Below are 25,783 nucleotides of genomic sequence, written 5' to 3'. Positions count from 1 at the left end.
CCGTCTGTGCCAATTACACAGGTGATCACACAATAGGTTACAGAATAAATCTCCCTTCCCGTGAGACATCGTCTTCATCACGTGACCAAGCTATACCCGCAAATATGTTGAAACTTTATACGTATTCACCACTCTGAATTGGACAAATACGAACGAGCTATTATTTGCGATGTCACGCATGTAGACATCGAGTGGGCCGGGGATCAACAGACAATGGAAAAGTAGTAAGAGTAAGTTGAAATGAATTTGTACTGCATAAGTACTTTATTCTTTTATGTCAGGTCACAGGGTCACAGTGGGGTTTGAATGTACAGTTGGTCCTTGCATATTATGTTCCAGTTACAATATCTTGGAATTAAAAGAAGTCTGATCAAAAGTCTGATTAAAAGAAGTCTGATGCGCCATTCTTTCTTTGCTGTACAGTGATAGGCCAAAAACACTATTAATAGCACCACCCAACCAATGTAACCTGGTTTGAGTTTGAATGCGATTGTATTGGGATACAGCTGTACAATTTGATAACGTCAACCATAATAGACTGAATGCTTTCCGTAAGGGTAGGTTTTCAATTGTTGCACAAGATTAGCAAATTAAGATTGCTCAGATATATGGAGGACTGGTAGTATATAGGTGAATCGTCCAAAGTAAATAAATTAGACAGACAAAGATTATTTATAAATACCAGATATACGTGTCAAATACATGTACAGAAATATCAAATGTTCTGTAGTTTCAAATAATTGATCATAGTGTGTTAGTTTGTGTTATTACCTGAGTAGGTCTAGTCCCCCCCCCCAAAAAAAAAACAACAACAACAACAACAACAACAAACCCCCCCCAAAAAAAAACAACAACAACAAACAAACAAACAAACAAAACCAACACAAAACATGCCAGCAAGCAAACACATACTACAAGTCAACAACAACAAAAACTATATTAATAACTGTGGACACGCATAAAAGCAAATTTTGTAACCGAATGCGAATACGAATTATGTGTGCCTGTTGCTTGGTTCTAACTCGGACAAGTTGTAGCGCCCCCTCGAGGCGACAAGGGTAACGTGAGGAAAGCTTAATTTATTAATTAAAATTGCACATTAATATCGCACAGTATGTTTACCGAAACAGCCAAGTATACGTAATCACTCATCATTAATTCATGTATCAAGTTTGAGTGACTTGTCGAGTGACAACTTCGCGGCTTCACCGCTTGGGGCGCACTTCGTTCGCCTTTCGGAAAAACGATGTAGATCAGAATGTAGCTAGGTCAAAGCGTAGTGGGTGGAGGGTCTATGGTCAAAGTACGTTCGCCACGTACCACAGGTAGCCATTACTGCATGCTGTCAAGTACAGTGTAGTCAACTATGGATATTACTGAAGATCCAAAAGCTTTAGACCTTCTGTTACATCATCTTGAAGATAAGAAACTAGAGTCCTTGCTTGTGTACAACCTTGTGAGACATATCAGAGACAAGAAATGGGACAGAACACGAGTATTTGTGGACGACAGAAATATCACGAATTGTAGAACTGTAATGTGTCACGGTCCTTTGCTAGGGGCTGAATGTGATGACAGCGGTTGGTACATATACAGCGAAGATGAAGACAAAGTAAAATCGATGTTAAACACAGTCAGACTTAGCGAGCGTTGTCTGGATGGTTTAAGTTGTAGCGGCAGAATCATCTTCCCGTGTTTGAATGATAAATTCCTGAAAACCGTCACCCAGTACATGAATAACCATGGATTCCAGATAGACAAAACACTTGCCTTTCAATTGTACGTGAGGAATTTGGACAAAGCTATAGTAGAGACTATGCAGAAGGCACACACACTCCCAGAGGGCTTTGCAATGGGGTCACTTAGAGTTGAGCACGCAAAGCTTGTTACATCTAGCTTTAGCTTGACATCTGCAATCGACGTTCCAATGGTGAGGAAAATGATTAATGAATTTCCATCAGTTGCCATATATGACAATAACCGAGATGAACCAGTGTCATGGTCACTTTTAATTCAGCACGGGGAACCTAGCCTTGGTTACACCCAACCAGCCTATAGGAACAGGAAGTTTGCACAGATTCGACACGCGGAGATGATGTCGCGTCTTCTGGATTATGGCTACAAAGCGGTGTTCTTGGCAACCGATGATGATAACACAGAAATGAAGGCAGTATTCAAGAAATATCCTGGCTTAACACCCCTCTACATGATGCATTACAGTTATTTCAAGAAAGTTCCAAAGGTGCCAATAACATCACAACTATAGCCTGTAGAAGATCACACTTTGCTGTGTTACACTAAATATACAATTCTTGTGCACAGAAAATGTATGGGTTGATGGTGTAAACGTTTAATATTCATTGTTGGGAAACAATAATCTGAAAACATGTCACCCTTCAAATCTTGCTATTGTGCATCTCCCCCTGAATTCAACTAAACGATCAGTGTTGGAAAGCATAATATTAAAGACCAAATAATACACTCTACTGCGCACCTCTAGGATAAATTTAAATAAAAAGACAACCACGATATTACTTAGGTTATCTTCTCACACTTGCCTCTTGATAATCTATTTTACATTACGAACGAATACCGACGGCATAATCATCACACATTGAAAAGTTTGGTATTAGGCCTACATACATAATTGAAGCTATATACAAAGTCTGACATGCAAATTGTGACAGAATTCAAAGTCCAACATGTATTTAGTTGGCAAGGGGAATTATGCTGACGTGGCAATAAATCTAAGTAAAGTACTCACGGTGTCACTTTCAACTCCCTACTGTCGCATCCTATAGATAAATAAATCCATCCGTACTTCTATAGGGTTCTACACACATTTCAGCTACTAGCAATTCATAGTATCTTCCTTCCAGGATAAGACACTCTCTTTGAGCTGATTTTAACAATCTTCTGCCGAAATCTGGAAATTCGTCCTTTATTTTTGACTTGACAATTGCAACTTATGACAGTTGACATACTTTCTAGGAATAGCCACTTCGATCACCAATGAGGGCGCAGTCTATTTTGAACTATATAAGACAATATATATTTATAAGTGGTGACGTCGACACTGTCCGTATCACATCCAGATATCTATCTCTCGACGGAGCTATTCCTTCTCTCGAGCAAGTTTAGTTAATGTACTAGCGCCGTAACAGACATCTTACATATGTTAAACAGAGATAATATCAAAATTAAGCCATTACAACCCAATGTGATCCTCGAATACTCTTCTAACTCTATGAGAAGAATAAAAGATGATCGAATTCTGAAAGCAAAGTTGAATCCCAAATGTTAATTAAAAACAAATCTGGCCAACTAAAGTTCTTCTTTTTTTCTAAATGACCAGGAACAAACTGTAATATGGCAAAGTTTGGAGAGATTGTAATACCTTTGATTGTCAGGGAAATTGTTGCCGGCCCCAAAGAAAGAACATCAGTGCTTGATTGTTACTTTGAGGTCAGTTATCAACAATATCATGCAACTCCTACAAAAACACGAGTTAGGTGGAAGTCAACATGACAATTAATTATAATCCTTGCAAGGAAAAATAAAACGAACGGACAATAATTGCACAAAAGAGTCAAAACAGTGTACTAGTTCTGTCACTTCAACAGCTATAAACAGTCGTGAATGCAAAACTGACCCAAGCCAAGTCAATACTGTGTGACTAGTGATTGACAATGATAGATTCAGTGTGTATGATTTTGGACTGGCTAGGTCACAGTCATGTCATTTGGCTATTAACGTTAGAAAAGCTGAACAGGAAACAGTCATACTGTTTGCAGACTGAAAAATCTGCCGTTGAGGACGCTCTTCCCATCCCATTCCCTAAAACTGGGGTAAGGGTTGATAAGGGCGCTCCCGGCGATGTATTTTAGTCTGTACTCTTTGTTGTTCTTATAAAAATTTCTTTCATAATTTGGTACGTGTCCCTCAGACCTTTACATTTGCCAACGACGCAATCTTCGCGCAAGTGTGTTTAGGCCTACAGTTAAAGTACTACTACTCAACTAGGGATACCATCAATTTCACATAACCATATCTTTACGAATTTCGAAAGTATGTGAATGTTTGCATCACTTCGTTCTTTAATTAGTAGCACAGTCTGTGATTGACATGCCATTTTCGATATAGGTCATTATACCTCATGCAAGCCTAACAAGTACGAGGTCTCTTCAAATTGTCTTATGCAGAAAGCCTTCAGTTGCTTAAAGATCCCCCATTAGCTTTAATATCGTCGGTAAGAGGTGACATGATATCATGATTGAAATGTCCAAAATTTTGAAGGAATATATGACCCAGTAGTTTCAAATTTTGTGCAGTTGCGATCTGACTCGAGTACCAGAGGTCACCAGGTTAAGATTTATAAAACATTGTCTCATCTGAATCTAAGAAAATATGCATTTGTAAATAGATTAGTTGAGATATGGAACAAATTGCCAGCCAATGTGGTATCATCATCAACTGTACGCATGTTTGAAAGTCGTCTAGATAAACTGTGTGAAAACCAACCCTTGAACTATGATTATAAACACTATTGAAACTTCACTATATAGAGACTGTAGTATAGAGGAACCTCGTGACTAACTAAGTTAGCACAGAGCTGACAGTAGACGCCAGATAGGCCTAAAGTCAGAATGAATCTATGAAGCCTAAGTTCAACGCGTTCGCCAAAAACAAATGTGTATACCCTTGTCCTTCTTGGGCATCAAACACTTGTTTAACTTATTGGTTTTCAAAACCAATATGCAGGGCTCGAGTCAAACCTTCAGAATAACCTATTTCCAGGATACAATTTAATAAAATGCCCATTTTCCAATACCTTTCTTCTGTATGTCGGATAATACTCAGGACATAATGGTTTTGGTAAAAAGAGACTTTGAAGATTTCACTATTCGTCTTTAAGTCGTAGTGACTTGACCCCGTATGTCACTCGTATTATACTCGGCTAAATAAGGGATATGTTTGAGGAACAATAGGTAAGTGTCCTTATAAAAGACAAATATATGTAATACACATCCAACACTCATTCAGAAGCAGTCTAACTCGATATAGTTATATCTGTAGATAGGAAACCCTGAGCGATCAGTGCTTTATTGATGCCAAAATGCATAACTGTACGGCAGATAACTTACTCGGTGCATTTCAGTGTGTAACAAAATTAGTCCCGTTACGTTAACTTGTTGACTCTATTGTGTGATGGAAAAAGACTTTATTGGCAAAAATAAAATTGATGAGTGTAAAGATTTGAAACATTTTTTTTCAAACTTTACGTTGACTGTTATTTATGGCTCATATGCCAAAGACTTAGAAAAAGACATCACCAATTCCAACATGGTGTTTTGGCATAAGTTTGCGGTAATCGTTTTCAGAATAATGCGCATTCTGGATTACAGAATATTACAACGTCCTTCACTACTCTCAATGTGAGATTGCAGCTGTGGATGGTTCACTAACATGTAAATACCATGCATAATTTGCCGAGAAAGCGTTCAATTTTAACCGTCGGCACAATTTTAAAAACAACAATTTCCGAAGTAAACAGATATTACTGTAACTGCTACAGTTGACATGCGCAAAACGTGCGATCAATAGTGTTATTGGAACTTCGAATCTCACTGCAATAGAAAACAGGTCAATCAATTGTTTAATGAGAGTCTTTGATTATTGTGAATCTATCTTTCACTTCCCCAGTCTCGCTAAAGAGATAGGTAAAATCCAACGCAGTAGCATTAACCTCCATCAGCATCCAGCCACTATGAAAAGTTGTCACTTCATTTGCTCGCCAGGGTGCCATGGATATTGGAACGTATGTAGGGTCGTTTGGTTCAGGGCTTCCTAGAAATAGAAATAATATATAAAACCGAGTGAGCTGCTGCTGTAGTTCTTTCCTCTTACTCGTAATACACTTTTGTCTTTTGTCTAAATATCGTAAAAAGAAACATAACGGTTTATAAAGAAATAACGAAATTTGGGTTGTAACAGAAACAGATAGGATTCTACGCATTCATTTATTCATTCATTCTGTCGGTCTCTATCTTTGTCGCAGTCCCCCTCTCTGTTTCTATCTATCTATCTATCTATCTATCTATCTATCTATCTATCTATCTATCTATCTATCTATCTATCTATCTATCTATCTATCTATCTATATGTCTGTCTGTCTGTCTGTCTGTCTGTGTCTGTCTTCCGCTCACTTTCTGTTTTTGTTTCCCCGTCTGTGTGTATGTATGTATGTATGTATGTATGTATGTATGTATGTATGTATGTATGTATGTATGTATGTATGTATGTATGTATGTATGTAGGTAGGTGTGTGTGTATGTGCGTGCGTGCGTGCGTGTCTGTGTGTGCGCGCGCGTACATGTTTGTGTGTGATAATGACTTACCTGCAGCGCCGTTCACTATGTACACAGTTGCTTGTGGGTTGTTGTAATTTTTACTCGTCACCTGTTTCTTGTACACTGGGTATGATCGTTCATATTGGTGGTTATGACCGGCCATGTAGATGTCGACATTATACTTATAAAGCAAGTCCTCGATGTTAGCCCTGTATTTGGTTGCTTCCCCAGTACAACGTGTTGCCCACGTGACCAAATCACTGCAGTAGAGAGGGCGATGTCCGTGGACGAAGACCCAGGGAACTTCATTTCTGTTAGAGTCTGCTTTTTTCAAGTCATTTTCTAACCAATTGTATTGTGCAGAACCCTGGCTGAAATCGTGCTCTGTCGATATGGCAACGAAGTGAACACCCATATAATCAAATGAGTAGTAGAACGGGGAACTTGATTGGCTAATATTATGTGGCATGTGAAACCAATTCTTGTAGGCGGCAAATCCAAACTGCGCTTCATGGTTGCCAGGGCCAACCATATATGGGACGCGGGCTGAGAAGGGTTGAATCATGGCCATATATTCTGTCCACACAAAAGAATTATTGTGTTGGATGAGACTAAAGTCATCAGCATAGCTAATATCACCTGCATGCACCACGAGCTGAACTTCTCCACTCTCTACGTGTTTTGCGATGGACTCTGCTGTATTCACCCCATTCACGATACCAAGGTCGGCGATCAGCGCGATCTTTGCACTCGGACTAGCGTACTTTGGACGATTATGCCCTACTTTTTGTCTGTCCGCATTACCAGTTAAACTACCTGGCAAAATTGTAAAATTGTACAACGGGCTCCATCCTCCGAGACTTGGATTAGAACATCTATAGTACACTACATCTCCTATGTTGCCGATATCGAAAGTGACTTTGTTGAGTGTGGAGTCGAAATCCCCGGCCGTATATGTGTAAGACTCGCCAGCAGCGACGGCAGTAAATCCGTCAGGTACAGCTCCGTACGCACATATAGGAGGTTGCTGGGTGCCTTGTTTGAACTTTCCAATGTTTAGCCATGATGCAGTGACGCTGGATGGACTAGCCAATGCCAAATGCAGCCCGACTACCGGGTCTTGATTAAATTTAGTGAAATCGAGGATGGAGTTCCCCCAAAGAACATCACCACACGAAGATTCAATCAATGAAACTCCAATTATCAGGATTGTTACAAGTAATCTGGACTCCATGGTTATTTCATATGTGTCCCAATATCACTTGTATCGATAAATAAAAACACGACAACGAGTAGACCACGGGTGTATTTCCCTACCACGTGACCGTCATGAGGCCTTCATCGATCCAATGACATAACAGTAGATTCGTCCATTGTTACATAGGGGACGTGTACAATAAATGTGAGGTGATAAACTTACACTTTCAGAGGTAGAGTTGATACTATCATTTTGTAGAGGAATGTTTGACATGGTTTCTTAATCGGGAAAAAATAAGTACAACGTAACACATTGACCGTAAAAACTTCACGTCTGGTATCAGTCACCGTATGGTATTAATATGGTAATCTTTGGTTATTGATCAGTATGTCCGTTGTCCTTCGAGCAAACTCCATAGTCTACAGTCTGTCCTTGAAGTGAAGTCATGCGATACACTACGAAAGGACCTATAAAAGGGTCCACACATCTGACGATTCAAACCATGGTATAAAATCAATAACGCGACATAAATGTACATGTCATGATCATTAGACATCAAACATAATAACGCCATCCATGCAGACTAACGGACCGGTCAGTTTCTTCTGCCGGGGGGGGGGAGTGGATTTGTAGGGGGTCACCCTGTTTTTGAAATTGGCAGTAGGGGGGTCATGCTGTTTTTCAAAATTGTGGATAAGGGAGGGGGGGGGGTGATTGTGTTTTGGATTGTGATGGAAGAAAAAAATCCTTTTTCTACAATGGCATATAGCCTTGTCTGAAATGTGGTACATGTAAATATTTGTTGTTATCCCTGTTTCTTACATGAATTCTTTATTATTACTTATTAGTTCCAACATAACTATAAATATACATATACATATATTACCTAGCTACCACACTAGATACAGAACATATCGTGTAAATGCGTGGCTGTTTCACAATAAGTGCATCTCATCAGATTCCAGTTTCTATTATACACTAGGTATGACCACCTAAAGTTCTCTAACATACCGGTGACTTTACTATATACATGCAATATTAATGCCCCTATACCAATGTTACGGGGCCATTTTTATGTGACATGGGAAACTCATTTAAAACTTACATTTACGTTAGCTTTTCGAAGCTTGAAAATATTACCTCAAAGGCTATGACCTAAACATTGCAAAAAACTGCAGATCTGCCAAGGGGAAACCCCAAGGACTCCCTTACCCCCAAAGGTCACTCATGCATTTAACCAACAATCAGATGCACCGACAACATTTTTACTGTCATAATGATATTAAACTTTTCTTAAATATTTTCACCCAATTCTAATTTGAGATGATATTATCTTTTAAAGATATGAAATGTTTGCAAAGGTAGTCTAAAATTGCCTTAAACTCCAAATCTCCCCAACCAATGATATTATCATTAGATGTGCTGACCTTTACTCCATGTATATAATGATGCCATTTAACTTTTTAAGAACATATTTCAACCCTATGTAAGTTATAAAGAATAGTTTCTGATACTTGATGGTGCTGTCTTGTAAAACATGGAGTGAGTTATTGCTTGAAAGGGTCTGAATAGCGTAAATATTGGCTTTAAAGGTGATTCAAAATGCTCACATTCACTATCGCTAATTTGCTAGACGACATATTTGTGAAACGCATTCTGGTTTTAAAACTTTTAAAAAGCGTCTGCAAACACCTTAAAATGACCTTTTTTCAGTCAGTTCCCTTCGGATTTACTTCGAGAGTTTTCGGGTATTTCCGGTCCCACCTAGACCACGGGATTTTATGTCTACATGTCTTATTAACCAACATTTACCGATATTTACTCACACTTTCTCACAAATTGTCAGTGTCCTGTGGGTATAAATGCTAAAATATTATCTCCCCATATTATGGCAAAATAAATCAAAACGGCTAGACTAAAAATCCTCCAGGGCTTGGACCCCCCATATGAGGTGGAAATATCCCAGTCTCAAGCTCTTCCCCTCTTACTGTCAAGATGCTATCAAAGTATATTTCAAAAGTATTTCAACGCTATGTAGTTGCTTTTTACATCTTGGTGTTGTCATGTAAAGCTTGGATATTATTTTCTGAAAGGGCCTGAATAGTCTCAAAATTGACTTTTCAAAGGGGCCTGTGTGAGTTTGTAATCTGGTTTCATTTATGTGCATATTTTATTTGGTTTATCTTGATTTTGTATTTGTCAAAAAGCTTAGACTTTTTCAGTGGGGACGTGGAAGGGTCACCGACAAAAGAAGGGGCCTAGGTTAAAATTCATTTTGATAAAAAAAACACCCGCTTTTCAAATCATTACTTTATTACAGGGTGTCTTGTAGGGAAAAGATAATTTTAAAAAGGAAAAAAAAGGAAACAAGAAACAAAAAAACCCCAAATCTTTGTAAAAAAAAAAAAAAAAAAAAAAGAAAAAAAGAGTAAACAAATAAATTTAAAAAAAATAAATAAAAATTAAACACTGCAATATGGCCAATTTCAAATCCCTTTGGTTAGTTCAATATCATTATTGCGCGCACGCACACGCACGCACGTACGTATACACACATACGCGCACAGTTGTCCATCATCACTTATAAACTATGAAAGGATTAACATAAGTAGTTACATGTTTTTTTTATTATCTTTTCATCATTACATAAGCATAGAAATCCTCAAAATTTTCAGAGAAACAAAAAAGACAAAAACAAAAACTTCAAATTGAAACGTAACCGTACTTGATACATACACACATACATACATACATACTTGTATACATACATAGACAACTAACACTGTTAGTTATATGTGATACATACATACATACATACACACACATCCATCCATCCATCCATACATACATACATACATACATACATCGATCCATACATCCATCCATACATACATACATACATACATACATACATACATACATACATACATACATACATACATACAGATATAAAACTTCAGAGTTGTCTTGCAAATTATTGTTTTATATAGCCTATCCTACAACACACACTCTGTAATACAGTAATAATAGTTTGTATCCACCACTCAACTCAAAATTTGAAAGTGTTATCCCTATACACTATAAACATATGCATATAGTACAAGTAGGATTTTCTAAAAATGTATGACAAAAAAACCACAAAAAAGTACAAATTAAATTCGTGAAATTTACCTTTCTCGCCTCGAACATGTACACGAATTGATATCAAAATACCTAAAATGACAATACAGTATGTTGCTTGTTATGTGCAGTGTTAATAGGACATGTGAGTGTGACTTGTAGAATCAATCTATAATTTTGTAGGTCCTACTCAGTTCGTACCGACAACCATTCCACCTGAACCTTGACATCGTCCAAGACAGTGCTATGATAGAAGTATGCCCCTCGTCCAAGAGTCAATTTCGGAGATCTCCATCCACCTTGAATATTTTTTTGGGTAGTGTGTATCTTAATACTTGAAACGTTTAAGACCGCGACCGCGACCACGACCTCCTCGCCGAGAGGAATAACCGTATCTTGATTTACTGTTGTAGTCGTTATAGCAACCAACTTGCCTCTTTCGTTTTGTTCCTACCTGTACACCTCCATCGTTTGACTCTGCGTAGGGTTTGTAGGCGTCTAAAATTTGCTTTTCTAGCCCATCCGATACTTTCTGCCATGACATTTTGTCGCCTGAACTTGAAAGCCAACTACCCTCGTTGGTACTGCAGTGGTTGTAAGTAATGCGATGGGGAGATTCAGGCGAGAGCTGTATATACCCTGAGGTCATGAGGAGTTCAACAAGTTTAGCTGGTGTATAGGATCTTCGGCGTTTACTTTGAATGCAACGGATCATCAAATCCTCTATTATCTTCTCCTTTGTTATTTCAACTTTGGAAGGTTTAGTTTTGGAAGGCTTCGGATCGAAATTAACGAGTTTTAGGAATTCGTCTGTTGAAGACAAGGAGTTCCCATGGCCATCTTGTGTGTTGTCATCTTTCAATAACCCTTCCAACCATTTGACAGTGTCTAGAACTATGCCCAGATTTTCCTCAACGTTTGTTGGCATCGGAACTGCAGACGCCTTCTGGGCTGCACTTTTAACCATTCTCCAAAACTTGGCACAGAACTGCTCACCAGTATTCGCAGTACTACTTTGCTCCCCTGCAGGTGCTTCTCTGCAGTAAGGGTTATTGTAATACTGTGCGGATGTTATGAATATTGTAATCGGCTTGCCTGTTTGGTTTTTGTTCAATTTTGACGTAGTTTTGTGGCGACGAGGCGAAGGTGGGTTCAGCAAACTAGAGATGGAGAACCGCAGAGGTGTATAACCATTCTCAATCCCGAGATAGAATAATGTCTTTGAACGGTTCTGCCTAGATCTAGATCGACCTCGAGCTCGTTCTTTGAATGGTTTGGGTTTCTTTTCATATTTCTTCATTTTAGGTAAATCCATTATGTCATCGATTTTGACCAGGCAAACTTGTTTACATGCTGGCAAGATGACATTTCTTAGGGCCTGTAACGACTTCGGCTTGCCTTCGTCTAACTTTCCCAGTATTACCAATGCACGTATTTCAGCTACAGTAAGATTATCGGGCAAGAACTTCGTGACTGTGTACACGAGAGTGCGGTCGGGTGACGGTGTTGGCGATCTTTGTCGTTCTCTTGAGCGTGATCTTGATCGAGAAAACTGCCACGAAGAGTCCGAGTCTCGTGAAGAATCGGTTGAAGACCAACGATGGGAGTATGAACGATGCGAGAAATGCGAGCTCTCTCTCCACCTCTCAGAATATGATGGCTGATCTAACTGCCATTTGCGCTGAAATATCAAATCTTTGCACGATGAAGTACGAGCGTTACAGTCTGTAGATCTTGGTAAAATTTCGTCTTTGAGGGTAGCAAGGATTTCTTGCGATGGCAACCGATACTCAACGCAATCTTCTGCCAATGATATAAACTCGTGTCGCTGTAGACGTTCCATTACGTCTTCAGGTTGCTCGTTGATGGGAATAAGACACTTTTCAAAAAGCTTATTCATTAGGGAAGATTTAGAACCCGTGGGTTTGGATTCCAATAGTGTGGATATCTGCTCGACCACCTGTTGGCGTACCGAGTTTTGCTCAGAAGGAGACAAGTCTCCAAGCATCAACAATCCACGGTTCCTACGCTGCATGACACGTGCAGTCACCTTTTCCATGGTTTGCTTGAACTCGGGACCATGTCGCATTGTGTAGTGAAGCTTTCTATAGGGAACAAATATAGTTGGTACATAGCCCATCAACTTGTTCATTGCTTCCAATACACTTGCCGGGTTAGCATAACTAACCGTGTAGCCAAATGGCTCCAGAGCGTTCAGAAGTTTTTGCAGCGTTTTGGGTTTGTCATTACCCATACTAGAAAGGGTTGACACAACTCTTGTCAAAACAAAGGCTTCTGGGGATAGCCGATTGTCGTGATTGTTAGCCATCGTCTATAAAGGTTTAGCCACACCACAGTCCAGTGTCGTCTCCTGAACAAGAGTGTAATCAAAGCGCTGGTGAAGAGTTGACTGTATTTTTATCCAACGTACATCCAACGTCGACGATATTTTGCTGATATCAGCTTTGGCTTTCATTCACACTCGGGTGTGTGTACTAGTATTTGCTGACACAGCGCTGACATGACACATTGCTTTTGTTTATTTCCGGTATCTGGGTATCTAGGTCTTATTTAACCTCGTTCTAAACAGTTATTCAAGCGACAATGAATTCCTCAGATAGATGTATGATAGGTGTAGGCTAGTTAAGATACAGTAATACCATAGACATTGGTAATGTGGATAAGTGCCTATGGTAATAAAAATGAAAAAATACACACATATACATAAAGTTCACTATAAACACAGAATAAAGAAAACAGATAAAGTTGAAAGTATTGATAAATATTCTAACATACATTGGCTTGGGTCATGCGGATGACAGAGATCACTGTGATAGTATATTGTGCCGACGAACAATCGTGCAATCAAAAATTAGACAATATTTTGTATATACCTATAAATCTCACTCGTAGGCTATGAATACAGGGTGTATGTTTTTGATATTGACAGAATGTATTCAATCATAGTTCAATATATTAGGTTTGTTGACAAAAGTGTAAATTAAATAGTCGAACGAGGCCAAAATACCCTATTAATATTCATAAGCATTTACCCGCGATCTGTCAGCCAATCAGCGTTTAGCGTACGGGGTTCAAATTTAAAACCTCTACATTCACCGCACAGAGAACTTCCAAGGTGGGTGCAGGTTTCTAGTACTAATCATTATTTTCAGATAAATTCAATGGTAAATGTCGCACTTTATGGCTCAAATACCACAGTTTTTGGCAGTCGTATAGGGGTCTATGTTTTACCTCACGAGATTCACTGTTTGTGAAAATATTGGTTTGTAGTTTGAAATTTGTAACAAACATGGCCGGTGCCTGGTGGAGGAACTTTTCAAAACAAATTCAATCATGCCATTATTTACGGTGAATTTACTACAGTTTTAGAGATATTTGTCATTTTCATAAACCGGCTAGATATCTCATAAAGGAATTTTATGGTATTTTGTTCATCCAGTGGTTGTAATTTTGACTTTCTTTGTGTTGTACCGTACAGTGATCTGGCGCTTGTGTATTTTAAATCACACATTTCACACCAACGTCCAAGTTCTGTCGTCTTCTCCCAATTATTCCCATTTTGAATATCGTAGTAATTTAATTTATCATTTCAGACTTGAATACATCTACAACTTATCGTGAGCAAATATTTCAAATCGACATGTCGTCGAAAGTGGGAGCTGTTGAGAATGTAAGTATACTGGTTCTTTTTCCCAGTGTGTCAATGCCGTTGTGCATTTAGTGAATTCATACCGTTGTCCATGATTCACCTACACAACGTTACCGTCACAAATCGTAATATTTCCGAAACATAATTGGGTAAATTAAGCTACATTTTAGAATTACTTCGTGTGTGAATGGGAGGATAATAGACTGGAGTAGTAGAAGTTTCACTCAACATGATATAGTGATTAACATTTAATGTGATATTTGTGAAATATTAGTATCACATGTATCATGGAAGTATACTTCCACGCATGTATCAACCTTGGGCTACAGAAAAGTGGTGATAACCAACTAACGGCATTATTTCAAAGTATCATCTATCCAGAGTTGTAAAATTAAGTGGATCATGAACATCGAACTTTCTTCCCATAGTATAACCCACTTATTTATCAATGTACATCTATGATAGATTTTTCCAGGTTATTTTTTTACCTTATTACAAGTGGTGTTAACCTAACCTCAAGCAATGGACATATATTTCTGGCATTTTTCTTTCAATTTCATAAAAAAGCATTATCAACACTGTTAAGTAACTTACAAATTGCTTAGCTTAGAACCTTGGCTGGTTGATTTTGACTGTCTCGACATTAGAAGACATCAAAACCAAACAGCACAAGCCAGTTTCTATATAGTATATGATGTATAAATTCTGTAGAGATTATTTTCTCTCGAGTCTTATTCTTCACATACTGATTCTGAAACAAAACCTCTAACTCGTCTGCCTCTGTCTGCAAATTATTTGAAAAAATAATTTTATCAGGTAACATTTAAGATTTTTGTGTGAGTTACAACAATATCCCAGACTTATTGTTTTAGAATTAATGACCATTAATTATGAAATAAGTACAGATTTATTCATTTTCCTTTGAACACCCCCCCCCCCCCCCTCCAGTCTTTAGTAAACAGCCAAGTCAAACACAAAAATATTATGCTTAGAGTCAGGAACATGTAAACTGTGAGGTTGAACATGTTTAGCAATGAACTGTAATTTAGTGGGGTTTCAACAATGTCTTCAGGTGCAGAGTCTCTATATGATAGGGAAGAAAGAAATCCTGGTAAGTTACATGTATATGTAGCTTTGCTGTCTGTTACCCTAAAAATTTGTTTGCCCTTTTTGATTTAATTAACATTTGTTAACAATCGTTGTTTGAGTGTTACAAGTTAGATGTATGATTTTAGTAATGAGCTTCATTATCAAAATCATGCAAGTATTCTGTTGTGTTTATCCAATTTTGTCTCACCTTTATGATTTTGCAATCTAGACTTAGATTTTTTTAATATTGTGCACGTCTGTTTATTTGACACTACTGTCGTCTAACGAGTATCAAATTTTCAAACTTTGTAGTCACAAGCAGTTGTAAGGATCCATACAGTGTTACACTGCATGTTTACTGTTGTGTTTATGTCATTGTTTTTCCATGGAGATAATCTCCCCAAGCTGTTGAGCTTTGGATAATTTGAGCAATAGTTTTTTGTATAAATTTAAATGAACCAAAAACCCAGCTGTTTTTGAACTCCATAAAGCCCCAGACAGACAGACTGACAGACAAAAACATGACTGGCTCCAAATATAAAACGTAACTGACCTCGGATCATCTACAGCTTATACTTTGTTATGTTACAATCTTATTTATTTGTTAGAATTAATGTTTAAATTATGAACTTTACACTATTCATGTAAATACAGTGCATGATTTGTATATTGCAATTCACATATGCGAGATAGTAGTCAAGTCTCTGGGCTAAGAAAACTATGGCAATCTATACACATTAACCATAATGAATCAATAAATTAGACATTTGCATGGTATTGTGTCATATTGTTAAAAACAATTTAGTTTCATTTTGTACAAATGTAGTAATTTGTTGATTCATTACATTTAAGTCGTATATTATTATTGCCTTCCTAGTTTTGTTCCCCCAGATTTGGCTACATTGCATCTGGTATTACAGTGTTTTTCTCTATTTCATGCAAATCATTGCAATATAGCGAAGTCTTAGTGTCAGGTCTATAGTTTTGCAGACTACAGTGCAGTGAACATTCTGTATGTTTGTAGTTTTGTATAGCATTGAAATGCTAAAGCATAAGCAGCCAGGTTTACTGTCATCATTTCTTTGCTTAATTGTTTTGTAGACTTGTGTTGTGATATCTTGATTCTCACTTTGTGTAAGTTTTTTTATATTAGTAGTTAGTCTATAATAGTGTACTCACTGTAGAGGTTTACATAGTCTCACTTGCCAGACTTATGTCTTCCTAATAATAAACAGCGAAGTTGTGACACGGTTCTTGATGTGTGTCACTCCCGGTGCACTTTGTGCATCTTACAAATTATTAGCAAGACGTATTGTCACGAGTCTGGCGAGCAAGACTAAGATTTATATTAGCATTGGTTTGTCAGCAGAATGGCAAGCATGTTTACTGCATGTATGTCAACTTGTGAAAGTGAAACCGTGACTCTTCATTCATGTGATCTCTATGTATTCTACATACAGATTGGTGGTCATGGTTCTAAAAATGAACTTGGTCCAAAGAGGGTTCTGAAACAAACACAGGCGAATCAGTTAAAAACAAGTCAAGCCACTAAAGTGACCAAGCCTCAGACTGTTGAATCAGCAAGGGTAGCTCATCAAACCAGCCAGAACCAGCCGAGCAAAAGCAATACTGAAAATGACCACACAGCAGGACAGAGTCGTGCTGCATCAAAAAGACCAGCTGAAAGAGCTGGAAATGATGACAGCAAAAGGTGAGTGTTCAAAGTTACTGGTATGCTGCAAGGAAATTATTGGGGAATAATAGTTGTAGCATATTCCTCAATATTTTTCATCATTCAACAGGGGAATATACAAATTTGTTGCTGAAGACAGGTAGTAAATAAACCCTGGTGTACTGCTCTGGTAATTGAGGTCTCAGTTTACTAAGAATAAGATATATATAAAGTAAAACTATTGTTGTTTGATGTGATTGATTGCACAAATGGATGATAGCAGTGCCTCTGTTGTGAAAATTTAATCACCCTACGATCAATATAGTGTCCCCAAACATGTACACTGGCAGATAATGGAAGTCATCAGAAATGTCACTCTATTGTGAGTACAATTAAACCAATGTCCATTCAGGGTATATCAACATGTTGCAACTCTAGGTTCAGTTTGTGTCTATCATGGTAAACTGAGAGACCTTGATTGCCAGTATTTTCAAGCTGAACGGAGAAAAATGTTGGACGGCACTGCAATCATGGAGCTGGGTTTTCCCTTAAGAGTGCTGCAGCTGGGATGCAGTGTTGACTGTTCTTTCAAGGGAAACAACATTTCAAAGCTGGGTGTGGTGAGTCATACAAGCTAGGGAAGGGACAGTGTGATATTACACCTATTCTGTGCACCACTACATGGTACACTGAATGTCAGAAATCAGGAACTCCTCAGTAGTGATGCTATGGTAAACCATATGCACATGTGCAATTTTCATGAGATGAGCGTTGATGTAAAGAAAGAATTGTGGACTATTCAGCTTACTGTGTATAAATGCTGTCATTTTAGTGATTTCTTGCAAGGATTTGTAGTAAATGGCCATTTACCACAATCTCTGTGAAGTTCATTGGGTTAGCATTGTCTCTGTTATGTTGGGAAATAGCTGCAAATATATAATTAATTGTGCTTTTTCCCATCTCTGTTTGCCTAGGAAAAAATGGAGCTTGGCAGACTTTGACATTGGCAGACCATTAGGAAAAGGAAAATTTGGCAATGTCTACCTTGCCAGAGAGAAGACAACCAAATTTATTACAGCACTCAAGGTTTTATTTAAATCACAGCTACAAAGAGCTGGAGTTGAACACCAACTTAGAAGAGAAATTGAAATCCAAACACATCTCAGGTTTGTGTTCAGTATGTCCTGTATTCTGTGCATTGATTTCTAATCTGCATTACGACTCTCGTTTGAACTTGGTAATCAGAACAGAATAGACTGTTTGTCAATCGTCAGAAATACTCATCCCTGAGTTCTTACATTTGAGTATAGCTTGCTAGTCTAGAGACGAGACTATCTGACTACATACTGGCTTGATAGTTCTGGCGGATGACATTTTCAATTCAGATAGCCAAGCTTCTGGGACCATAGCTTGCCTATTCTCTGCTGCATCCAAGCTATTACAATTTGTTTTACCTATTTTGACTGGGTAGCTGTGACTTCGCCTACCATCATCAATGTTCTTCAGTTGCTTTTGCCTGGAGTAAGATGTTGACTGTCTGATAAGACCTATGGTTTATCTGCTTTGAGAGCTTTATGTTGCTCAAGTTACTTTGTTTCAGACTGTTCCCTGAAGTTTGAATCCAAACTATAGCTACCGGTAGGTTATGCAGACTATTGAAAATATTAGGTGATATCGGTAGTAATAGTAAATGGCTCTTGTGCGAAGTTTTTTGTTATGATGCATGTTTATTTATTTTTTTCAAACAGGCATTCAAATATTTTAAGAATGTATGGTTATTTCTATGACGACACAAGAGTTTACCTTATCCTAGAGTTTGCACCTAGGGGTGAGCTGTACAAAGAATTGCAAAAATGTGGAAAGTTTGATGAGAAAAGATCAGCAATGGTAAGTAACTGAGATTCAGAGTTTCATTTGTCTTATTAGACTCTAGAATTACATACATGGATGGAGCTTTGGTCTGAGTCCCTTCTTACCAGATGAGACTAGCACTAGCAGAGATCTCTACCCATGACTTTTACAAGATAAAAGTTCAAATTAATATGAAGATACAGTGACTTGTCTCTTGATAGTTATTTTTTCCAACTGTGCTTAGTGTTGTGGCTTCCATCAACTACATTGATACAATAGTGAACAGTTTGTGTGCCTTTTATACTTATTTGTATTGTAAGACTACTTTATTAGTATAATACTAATTACCAGTACATGATCAGAATCACCACTGTTTTCCTTAAGAGAATGATGTGTACTGAGCGTGTAACCCAAAATGTTGGATGTTCTGTTTCCTTCTAAGAAGCATGAGGATTCAATATTAAAGAATTGGAATTTGTGCCAAAGGTTTTCTGTACAGTACTACATATACCATGCATGGCATGTGCATGCTGTCCCCAACTGAAATGGAAATCTGTATATTGGGTTTGAGTCTTTAGGTCATAAATCGTTGGGAATTCTCAAATTTCTGACATTTTATTTTTTTTTCCCCAGTACATTGAACAATTAGCAGATGCTTTGAAATACTGTCATTCTAAGAAAGTTATCCACAGAGACATCAAACCTGAGAATTTACTTCTGAGTCTGAAAGGTGATTTGAAAATAGCTGACTTTGGATGGTCTGTTCATGCTCCCTCATCAAGGTAAATCAACTTTTTCTATATACATGTACTGACAGTGTTTGATATACTACTGCAACATATTGATATATTGCCAAAGTAGGTCTGTGTCTTTGTACAGAATTTAGTAGGGTCAGATCAAAGATGTGTTACAATTGTGTGTGTCATTACTGACAATGCAATGTTGTGACTACTATAGCTAAATCAACATCCCAATACATCAGGACAAGTTCAGTCATGTATCAATGTGGTGCAGTACTTCATCGTTTACACTTTGATTGAAAACACTGTAAACATGCAGCTGTAACTGGAACATTTTTTAATCAAGTAACTGAAGATACATTCACTAGAAATTAATGAATTATAAAAAGACATATTTTGATTGTGGTCAATATTATCTGTAGGTACGTGGTGTGATAAGTTTAAATCTTCAGTGAATGCTTGGTTTTGAATCTGTTCCTATGTTAAAATTACACTAGTTTATAACTAGTGAGAGGTAGCAGAAATACGGTAATCAATGGTTGAATGACGAGTACAAAATGCTATACACTTCAGTGTTAAACAGCTGTTATGATTATTCAGTGTTCAACCATTGAATATTATATTTCTGCTTTCTAGAATGCAATAGCTCATGTCAAAGATACCCTAAACATGCACAGGATCAACTAGATGTTTCTCTGAAATCTCAAATAATTGTAGGTGATATAAAATCATGAAATGACACTCCATAACCCATAGTTTATGAAAATGTCTCTATTTCCTGGAGTGTCGTTCCCTTCAAAGAGTAGAATAACCAATCTGATCATCAGAAGTATGTTCTGTATTTTAATATCCTGTTTATTCTTATGTCTTTCCTCTTGCAGACGTGCCACACTGTGTGGTACTCTGGACTACCTGCCACCAGAAATGATAGAAGGTAGAATGCATGATGAGAAAGTCGATCTATGGAGTTTAGGTGTTCTATGCTATGAGTTTCTGGTTGGTAAGCCACCATTTGAAGCTGAGGGACATAGTGAAACATACAGAAAGATTTCCAAAGTGGACTTCAGATATCCTCCACATGTTAGTGAAGGTGCCAGGGATCTAATATCAAAGGTGAGCTCCCCCATTATTATTAATATCTTACTGATATGGAATGGGAAATTTATTTAAAAATTAAAGATTTTGTTATTTTGAAACTTTTCATCACCTATATTGGTCAGGATGCATGTGTCACATAGCAGTCATGATGTACACTTGCATCCATCCAAAGTTACAACCACATTGCGTTATTTGATTTAAACCTAAGTTGGGGAAAACACCCTTTGTAAATCATGTAAATTCCTTCTTAGACACAAGCTTTTGTTGTTCCCCAAGTGGAATAGGGGCATGGTTCTTGGCCCCTATAGGGATGGGCGTGTTTGGTATTCTACAAAATGATGTAATACTGATGTGTGAACTGAGTAGGGTTTTACAATATGAACTTGTGCACATGTTCAGGAGACTAATGGACTGTCTATCAGGAAGCAAGGGCTATAGGCATGCCCTGTAGAATTGTTGACGGTCACTTTAAGGTTGAGATGCAGGTTCGTTAGCTCATTTTTCCTCCATCACATTTCACAGTAAAGACAAGATAAATATACCATTTTTTTCATTAATTATGTCGAGTCTTTGTATGAAGTTGTGGTTTCTGTGGTGATTTTTTACATTTTTAACCATATTATTGATCTGTACCCAAAAACTGTGTTTTTTGACGATTTTCACTTAAAGCTATTTAACTTTTACAAACAGTTGAATATAGTCCTCTTTTCGACTTCAAATGAAAGCTATGTACATAAACAAAAAAACGTTCCTCCGGATTTTTTATTTTGTCTCTCATTGTCTTGTTATAATCATCCAAAGTTGTATTTTTGTGTTTTTTGCATAAATTACCACTTTTCACACTTCTCAACGCAATATCTCTTGATTCCCTCAAAAACTAAACAATCCGGAGGAACGTTTTTTCGACACACTGTCTCCGAGTATTGTCTCCAAATTTGACGCAGCTGGGACGTTCTGACGCAAAGTTAAATAGCTTTGAACTTCACACAGTATACAAAATAAAGAACGTAGAAAAATGCTAATTAACACAATTGGACTCCTTCCGCCCGACAAAAGCTTTCAAATTCGACAGACATTGCAACAGCTGTTTTCTGTGACTTGCAAATATGTTACTCAATCCTTGCCATTTGGTTGTGTACGTTGCTTTGCTACAGACATGAAGAAAATCGGGTATTTTAGGAGGGTCATGAAATGCTACAGATAGAAACGTGTTTGTTTCCCGCGATAAAGGTGTCATGTCATCTATTATTCATCTACGGGTGGAGACTTTGGTTTAATCTTTTAATACGGTACGCGTGCCGTTCTCGACATTACATAGTATACTTTCTGGTTTGGATTCGAAGCTCTTGCTCTACGCAGTTGGTGTTCGTGTTTTGATTCGAATATGGGCTACGTTCCATATTCCTGCTCATGTATTAGGCATTGCTACGTTGTTGGTGTTTCGTTGAAGACACACAATAAAAAAAAGTTAATCATTTCCCTGAAATCAAATTTCCACACCACGACACTGCACCGTACGACATCGGGAATGTTATACAAATTGTAAGGAGTGTTACAAAACTACGGTATAAATAATGGTACTTGAACTCACGTCAACAGTTTTTCTTCCACTGCGAGTGACGTTTTATGATACTCGGAGTCGTAGTAGACATTACCTCATTTATTTAAACTACTTGTACCTTCAAAATCTCCGTTTTATAACTTTAATAGCCTTGAGGATCGCTCGGTGCCAAATTCTTTGCCGTTTACGTTCAGACAGCGTCACCGTAGACGCAAATAAACAACGCAACGCACGTATACTACTACAGTACATGTGACTCGGTGTCGACGTGTCTCGAAAGTTCACGAAGGATCGAGCCGTGATAAGCCGATCGTTAGAGTGTGGTTGCCACACTCAATTTATAGGACCTTAACCCTAATAATATAATATAGTATGTGAAGAGGACGTTGTCAAAATCCACCAACGCGAAAGTTCAAAGCTAGTCTACGGCCGCGTTTTGTGAATCTTACAGAAACAGAAATGTAATACCCGGAAATCGCCGATGCAATGTCACGCATCTGACGTGAACTCTCAAGTCTCGAAGATAGCGTGGTTCATTTTCGATGCGACAACATGTTGATTAAATCGTTTTATTTTTGTAAACATCAATTTTTTTCGATCGGCTAAAACAATTAGCCTGCAATACTGTTAGATATTCGAGATTTGTATGTTTTTTTTACATGCATGGTACTTGAAAACCGTCATCTAATACATCGCCGTCGCGTCGGGTACACTTGAAGGCTGTAGACTAGTGTAGTCACAGTCGCTTGTAAACTGTTATTCCTTTCCTAAATGGTTTTATTCTTGTCTATAACGGTCCTAATACAGAACAATGACGTTATTATAGGGATTGGCGATATTCTTATGAAATCGGTAGCAATTTCATACCCCCCTCTCCCCCTACGTGTTGTATGTAACTTGTAAGTACCATTTAGGAAAGGAGTAACAGTTTACAAGCGACTGTGCGGCTGTAGTGCAGTGTAGGCCGCTTCCACTGTAACGTTTTTAGCCGATGCACTGGTCAAAATCAACGTGCATAAGTCCAGGTTCAAAGGAGGTATTTTTTTACTTTTTATTGGTTATAACCAAATTTACCGAGTTTGATTGGTTTTGTACAACAACACAGCTAAGAGATAATGTCACGTCAGTCATTGCACAGAGGCCTACTAGCTATGGCTCATTTGCATATGAAAAGACACTCTTCTGTAATCAACGTACCTGTCAATCTTCTTTATGTATGCAAATCTTTGTACATAAACATTCAGGAATGAAACCATATAAAACACATATAGCGTTAGAGTTTTTTCATTTCAAATTTATTAATGGAAAAAATGAACGATTTTCAAAAAATCTTTTAACCAAATGATGGCACATACCATGAAGCTTCATAATGAGCAAAAAAAAAAAAAAGGCCAAAATTCACCAACGAACCTGCATCTCATCCTTAATCGTGGGATCTGCTGTTTGAGTGCCCATATTTATTGGCTAGGTTTTGTAATATGTGACTACAAGGTGTGAATATGTAAATTTGACTACTGTCAGGATGCACATTGCGAACTTACCCTACTTTTGTACATCATTTCAGTGATTTGCTGGTATCGTTCTATTGAACTAAACATATAGAAACAAATGTGGTGGTTGTTGTTCCCAGTCCTTTGTGTTATATACAATTCATTTCTAACTATCTTGTATTCTTTCTTTATCATATATAGCTACTGAGACACAATCCAGCGATGCGTCTGTCTCTGGATGGAGTACTCCACCACCCTTGGATCACACAGTTCCATGATAAAACCGAACAAAAGCCATCAACATCCTCCTCATGATGGCTGACAACATCAACATAAAAGACAACTGTGGAGTGTTACTGTCTTGTATTCAAAATCATGTATAGAGCATTTTTATAGTGAATTGAAAATTCTGATTCAGTACTGCACTATAATGTATGAAAGTTGTTTATGTGGGAGTTTCTTGCAGGTTGTATATATATGAAAGCACATGGCTATACTTGACAGCGGGCTCCACTCAATAGAATTTACATTGCATTCAAGACATTCTCCGTATATTATATTATGTGGTGTTTTGTTTGGTATTGACAATTTGCAAAATCAGAATGAAATGTTATTTTTTGCTGAAATACGACCTCCAACCTGTTTTTTGCTGTATCTTTCTCATCGAGCTTTCGTAAGCATTGCTTTGAAATCTACATACCAAGCTGAAGTATGACCTCCAACTTGCTTTGTGCAATACCTTGCTCATCAGAACTGTTATGCTTAGAAACCAAAATACAAAGTCAATACACTCTCATAATGATTTTGCAGAGGTCAATATATAAACAGGAAAAAAAATTCATGAAATTATGTAAATAGATAGAAGTTTTATCTTTTTGTGTTGGTAGATGTTTTGTTTTGTTAGACTATTTAGCTAATGTAGCATTAGTATTCAAATTTTGGTATGACTTGTAAGAATGGTGTGATAGACAGGTGGGCCATGTTGATTTTTGCAGAAAAGCTGTTCATCCAGTTAGTCAGTCTAATTCTCAGTGATTCTGTTACAATGATTTCTTGCATCATTGCATACATTTCGATTTGTGTAGAGTATGTACACTTCAATTCATGTATAGATCTATAAGTTACACTTTATTTACAGTTTTTTGCTATTTCCCATTGCTGTCTCCTTTTCATTGCTTACCAGAGAACATTTTGTCTCTAAAAATTGTGTTTTCATTCTGTGCATAGTTCATCTTTGCGATAATTGTCTCGGTAAAATGTAATGATTTTTGAACCTTGTCAGTCTTTCGTCATGTTTTGTGATGTTTACATGTCTACTACTGGTCATGGTATGATGTTGTGAAATAGTGTATTCTAAATATTGAAGGAAATTTTCTTGGTATTTTACTTTTCAATTTCATTTCAATAAAATTTATATCTTTAAATTTTCATGATTTATTTACATTTTTTACCCCTCCTACTGACTCTTGTGATAATTATTGGCTTGTATACCTAAATTCACTACTGGGGTAGTCTGTAAGATATGCTGTGTTGGGCCATTCTTATTTGCCAGTCAGCCCCGGGTCGAGTTCCTGACGAGCTGTATTCCATACTACGTTAACTTCACACTTACACTTATAAATGCAAACTTAACGGAATACGGTCCGTCAGGAACTAGACTAGCCAGTCCCTTTCTGAAAGACTGCACCATTAAGGGCAGAATGACATTTATGTTACCATCTACATTATGCTTTCTCCTGTGTGCCAAAGTATAGTAAACAGTCTGCTGTGTGGGGTTGCATGTGTATGTCCAACCTGATGTACAACTCAAATGTTGTGTCCTGATGAGATGGCCAAGAGTATTTTCAGTAATCATGGTAATAAATCTAGTAGCAGATCTAGACACCCACACAAACACAGTTGAGGAAATTACAGTAATAGTAGTATTAGTTTTATTTGCTGTTG

At 37.6% G+C, this 25,783-nt stretch overlaps 3 protein-coding genes across 3 annotated transcripts; 2 read left to right on the top strand and 1 right to left on the bottom strand.

The window, feature by feature from the left end:
* Positions 1-1,366: 1,366 nt before the first annotated feature.
* LOC144437468 (uncharacterized) lies at positions 1,367-2,266 on the top strand. The gene has a single exon (XM_078126411.1). It carries the CDS (start codon positions 1,367-1,369, stop codon positions 2,264-2,266), a length of 900 nt encoding a protein of 299 aa, XP_077982537.1.
* A 3,291-nt stretch (positions 2,267-5,557) lies between these two features.
* LOC144438303 (acid phosphatase type 7-like) lies at positions 5,558-7,608 on the bottom strand. The gene is made up of 2 exons (XM_078127363.1): positions 6,395-7,608; positions 5,558-5,843 (listed from the first exon to the last, which is right to left on the bottom strand). Exons 1-2 carry the CDS (start codon positions 7,582-7,584, stop codon positions 5,657-5,659), a joined length of 1,377 nt encoding a protein of 458 aa, XP_077983489.1. The 5' UTR covers positions 7,585-7,608; the 3' UTR covers positions 5,558-5,656.
* Positions 7,609-14,329: 6,721 nt separating this feature from the next.
* Positions 14,330-25,180, top strand: LOC144437467 (aurora kinase C-like). The gene is made up of 7 exons (XM_078126410.1): positions 14,330-14,359; positions 16,888-17,138; positions 18,074-18,265; positions 18,848-18,986; positions 19,584-19,732; positions 20,572-20,803; positions 24,041-25,180. Exons 1-7 carry the CDS (start codon positions 14,330-14,332, stop codon positions 24,152-24,154), a joined length of 1,107 nt encoding a protein of 368 aa, XP_077982536.1. The 3' UTR covers positions 24,155-25,180.
* The last annotated feature ends 603 nt before the right edge of the window (positions 25,181-25,783 follow it).

The sequence above is a fragment of the Glandiceps talaboti genome, chromosome 7 (genome assembly GCF_964340395.1).
Source record: "Glandiceps talaboti chromosome 7, keGlaTala1.1, whole genome shotgun sequence".
Classification (NCBI taxonomy): domain Eukaryota; kingdom Metazoa; phylum Hemichordata; class Enteropneusta; family Spengelidae; genus Glandiceps; species Glandiceps talaboti.
This window is presented reverse-complemented; position numbering and strand designations above follow the sequence as displayed.

Coding starts and splice junctions, on each gene's coding strand:
- LOC144437468 (XM_078126411.1), top strand. CDS start 1,367: ATGGATATTACTGAAGATCCAAAAGCTTTAGACCTTCTGTTACATCAT.
- LOC144438303 (XM_078127363.1), bottom strand. CDS start 7,584: ATGGAGTCCAGATTACTTGTAACAATCCTGATAATTGGAGTTTCATTG. Junction 5,844..6,394: donor GTGAACGGCGCTGCAGGTAA/GTCATTATCACA, acceptor ATTTCTAGGAAG/CCCTGAACCAAACGACCCTA.
- LOC144437467 (XM_078126410.1), top strand. CDS start 14,330: ATGTCGTCGAAAGTGGGAGCTGTTGAGAAT. Junction 17,139..18,073: donor GGAAATGATGACAGCAAAAG/GTGAGTGTTCAA, acceptor CTGTTTGCCTAG/GAAAAAATGGAGCTTGGCAG. Junction 19,733..20,571: donor GTTCATGCTCCCTCATCAAG/GTAAATCAACTT, acceptor TTCCTCTTGCAG/ACGTGCCACACTGTGTGGTA.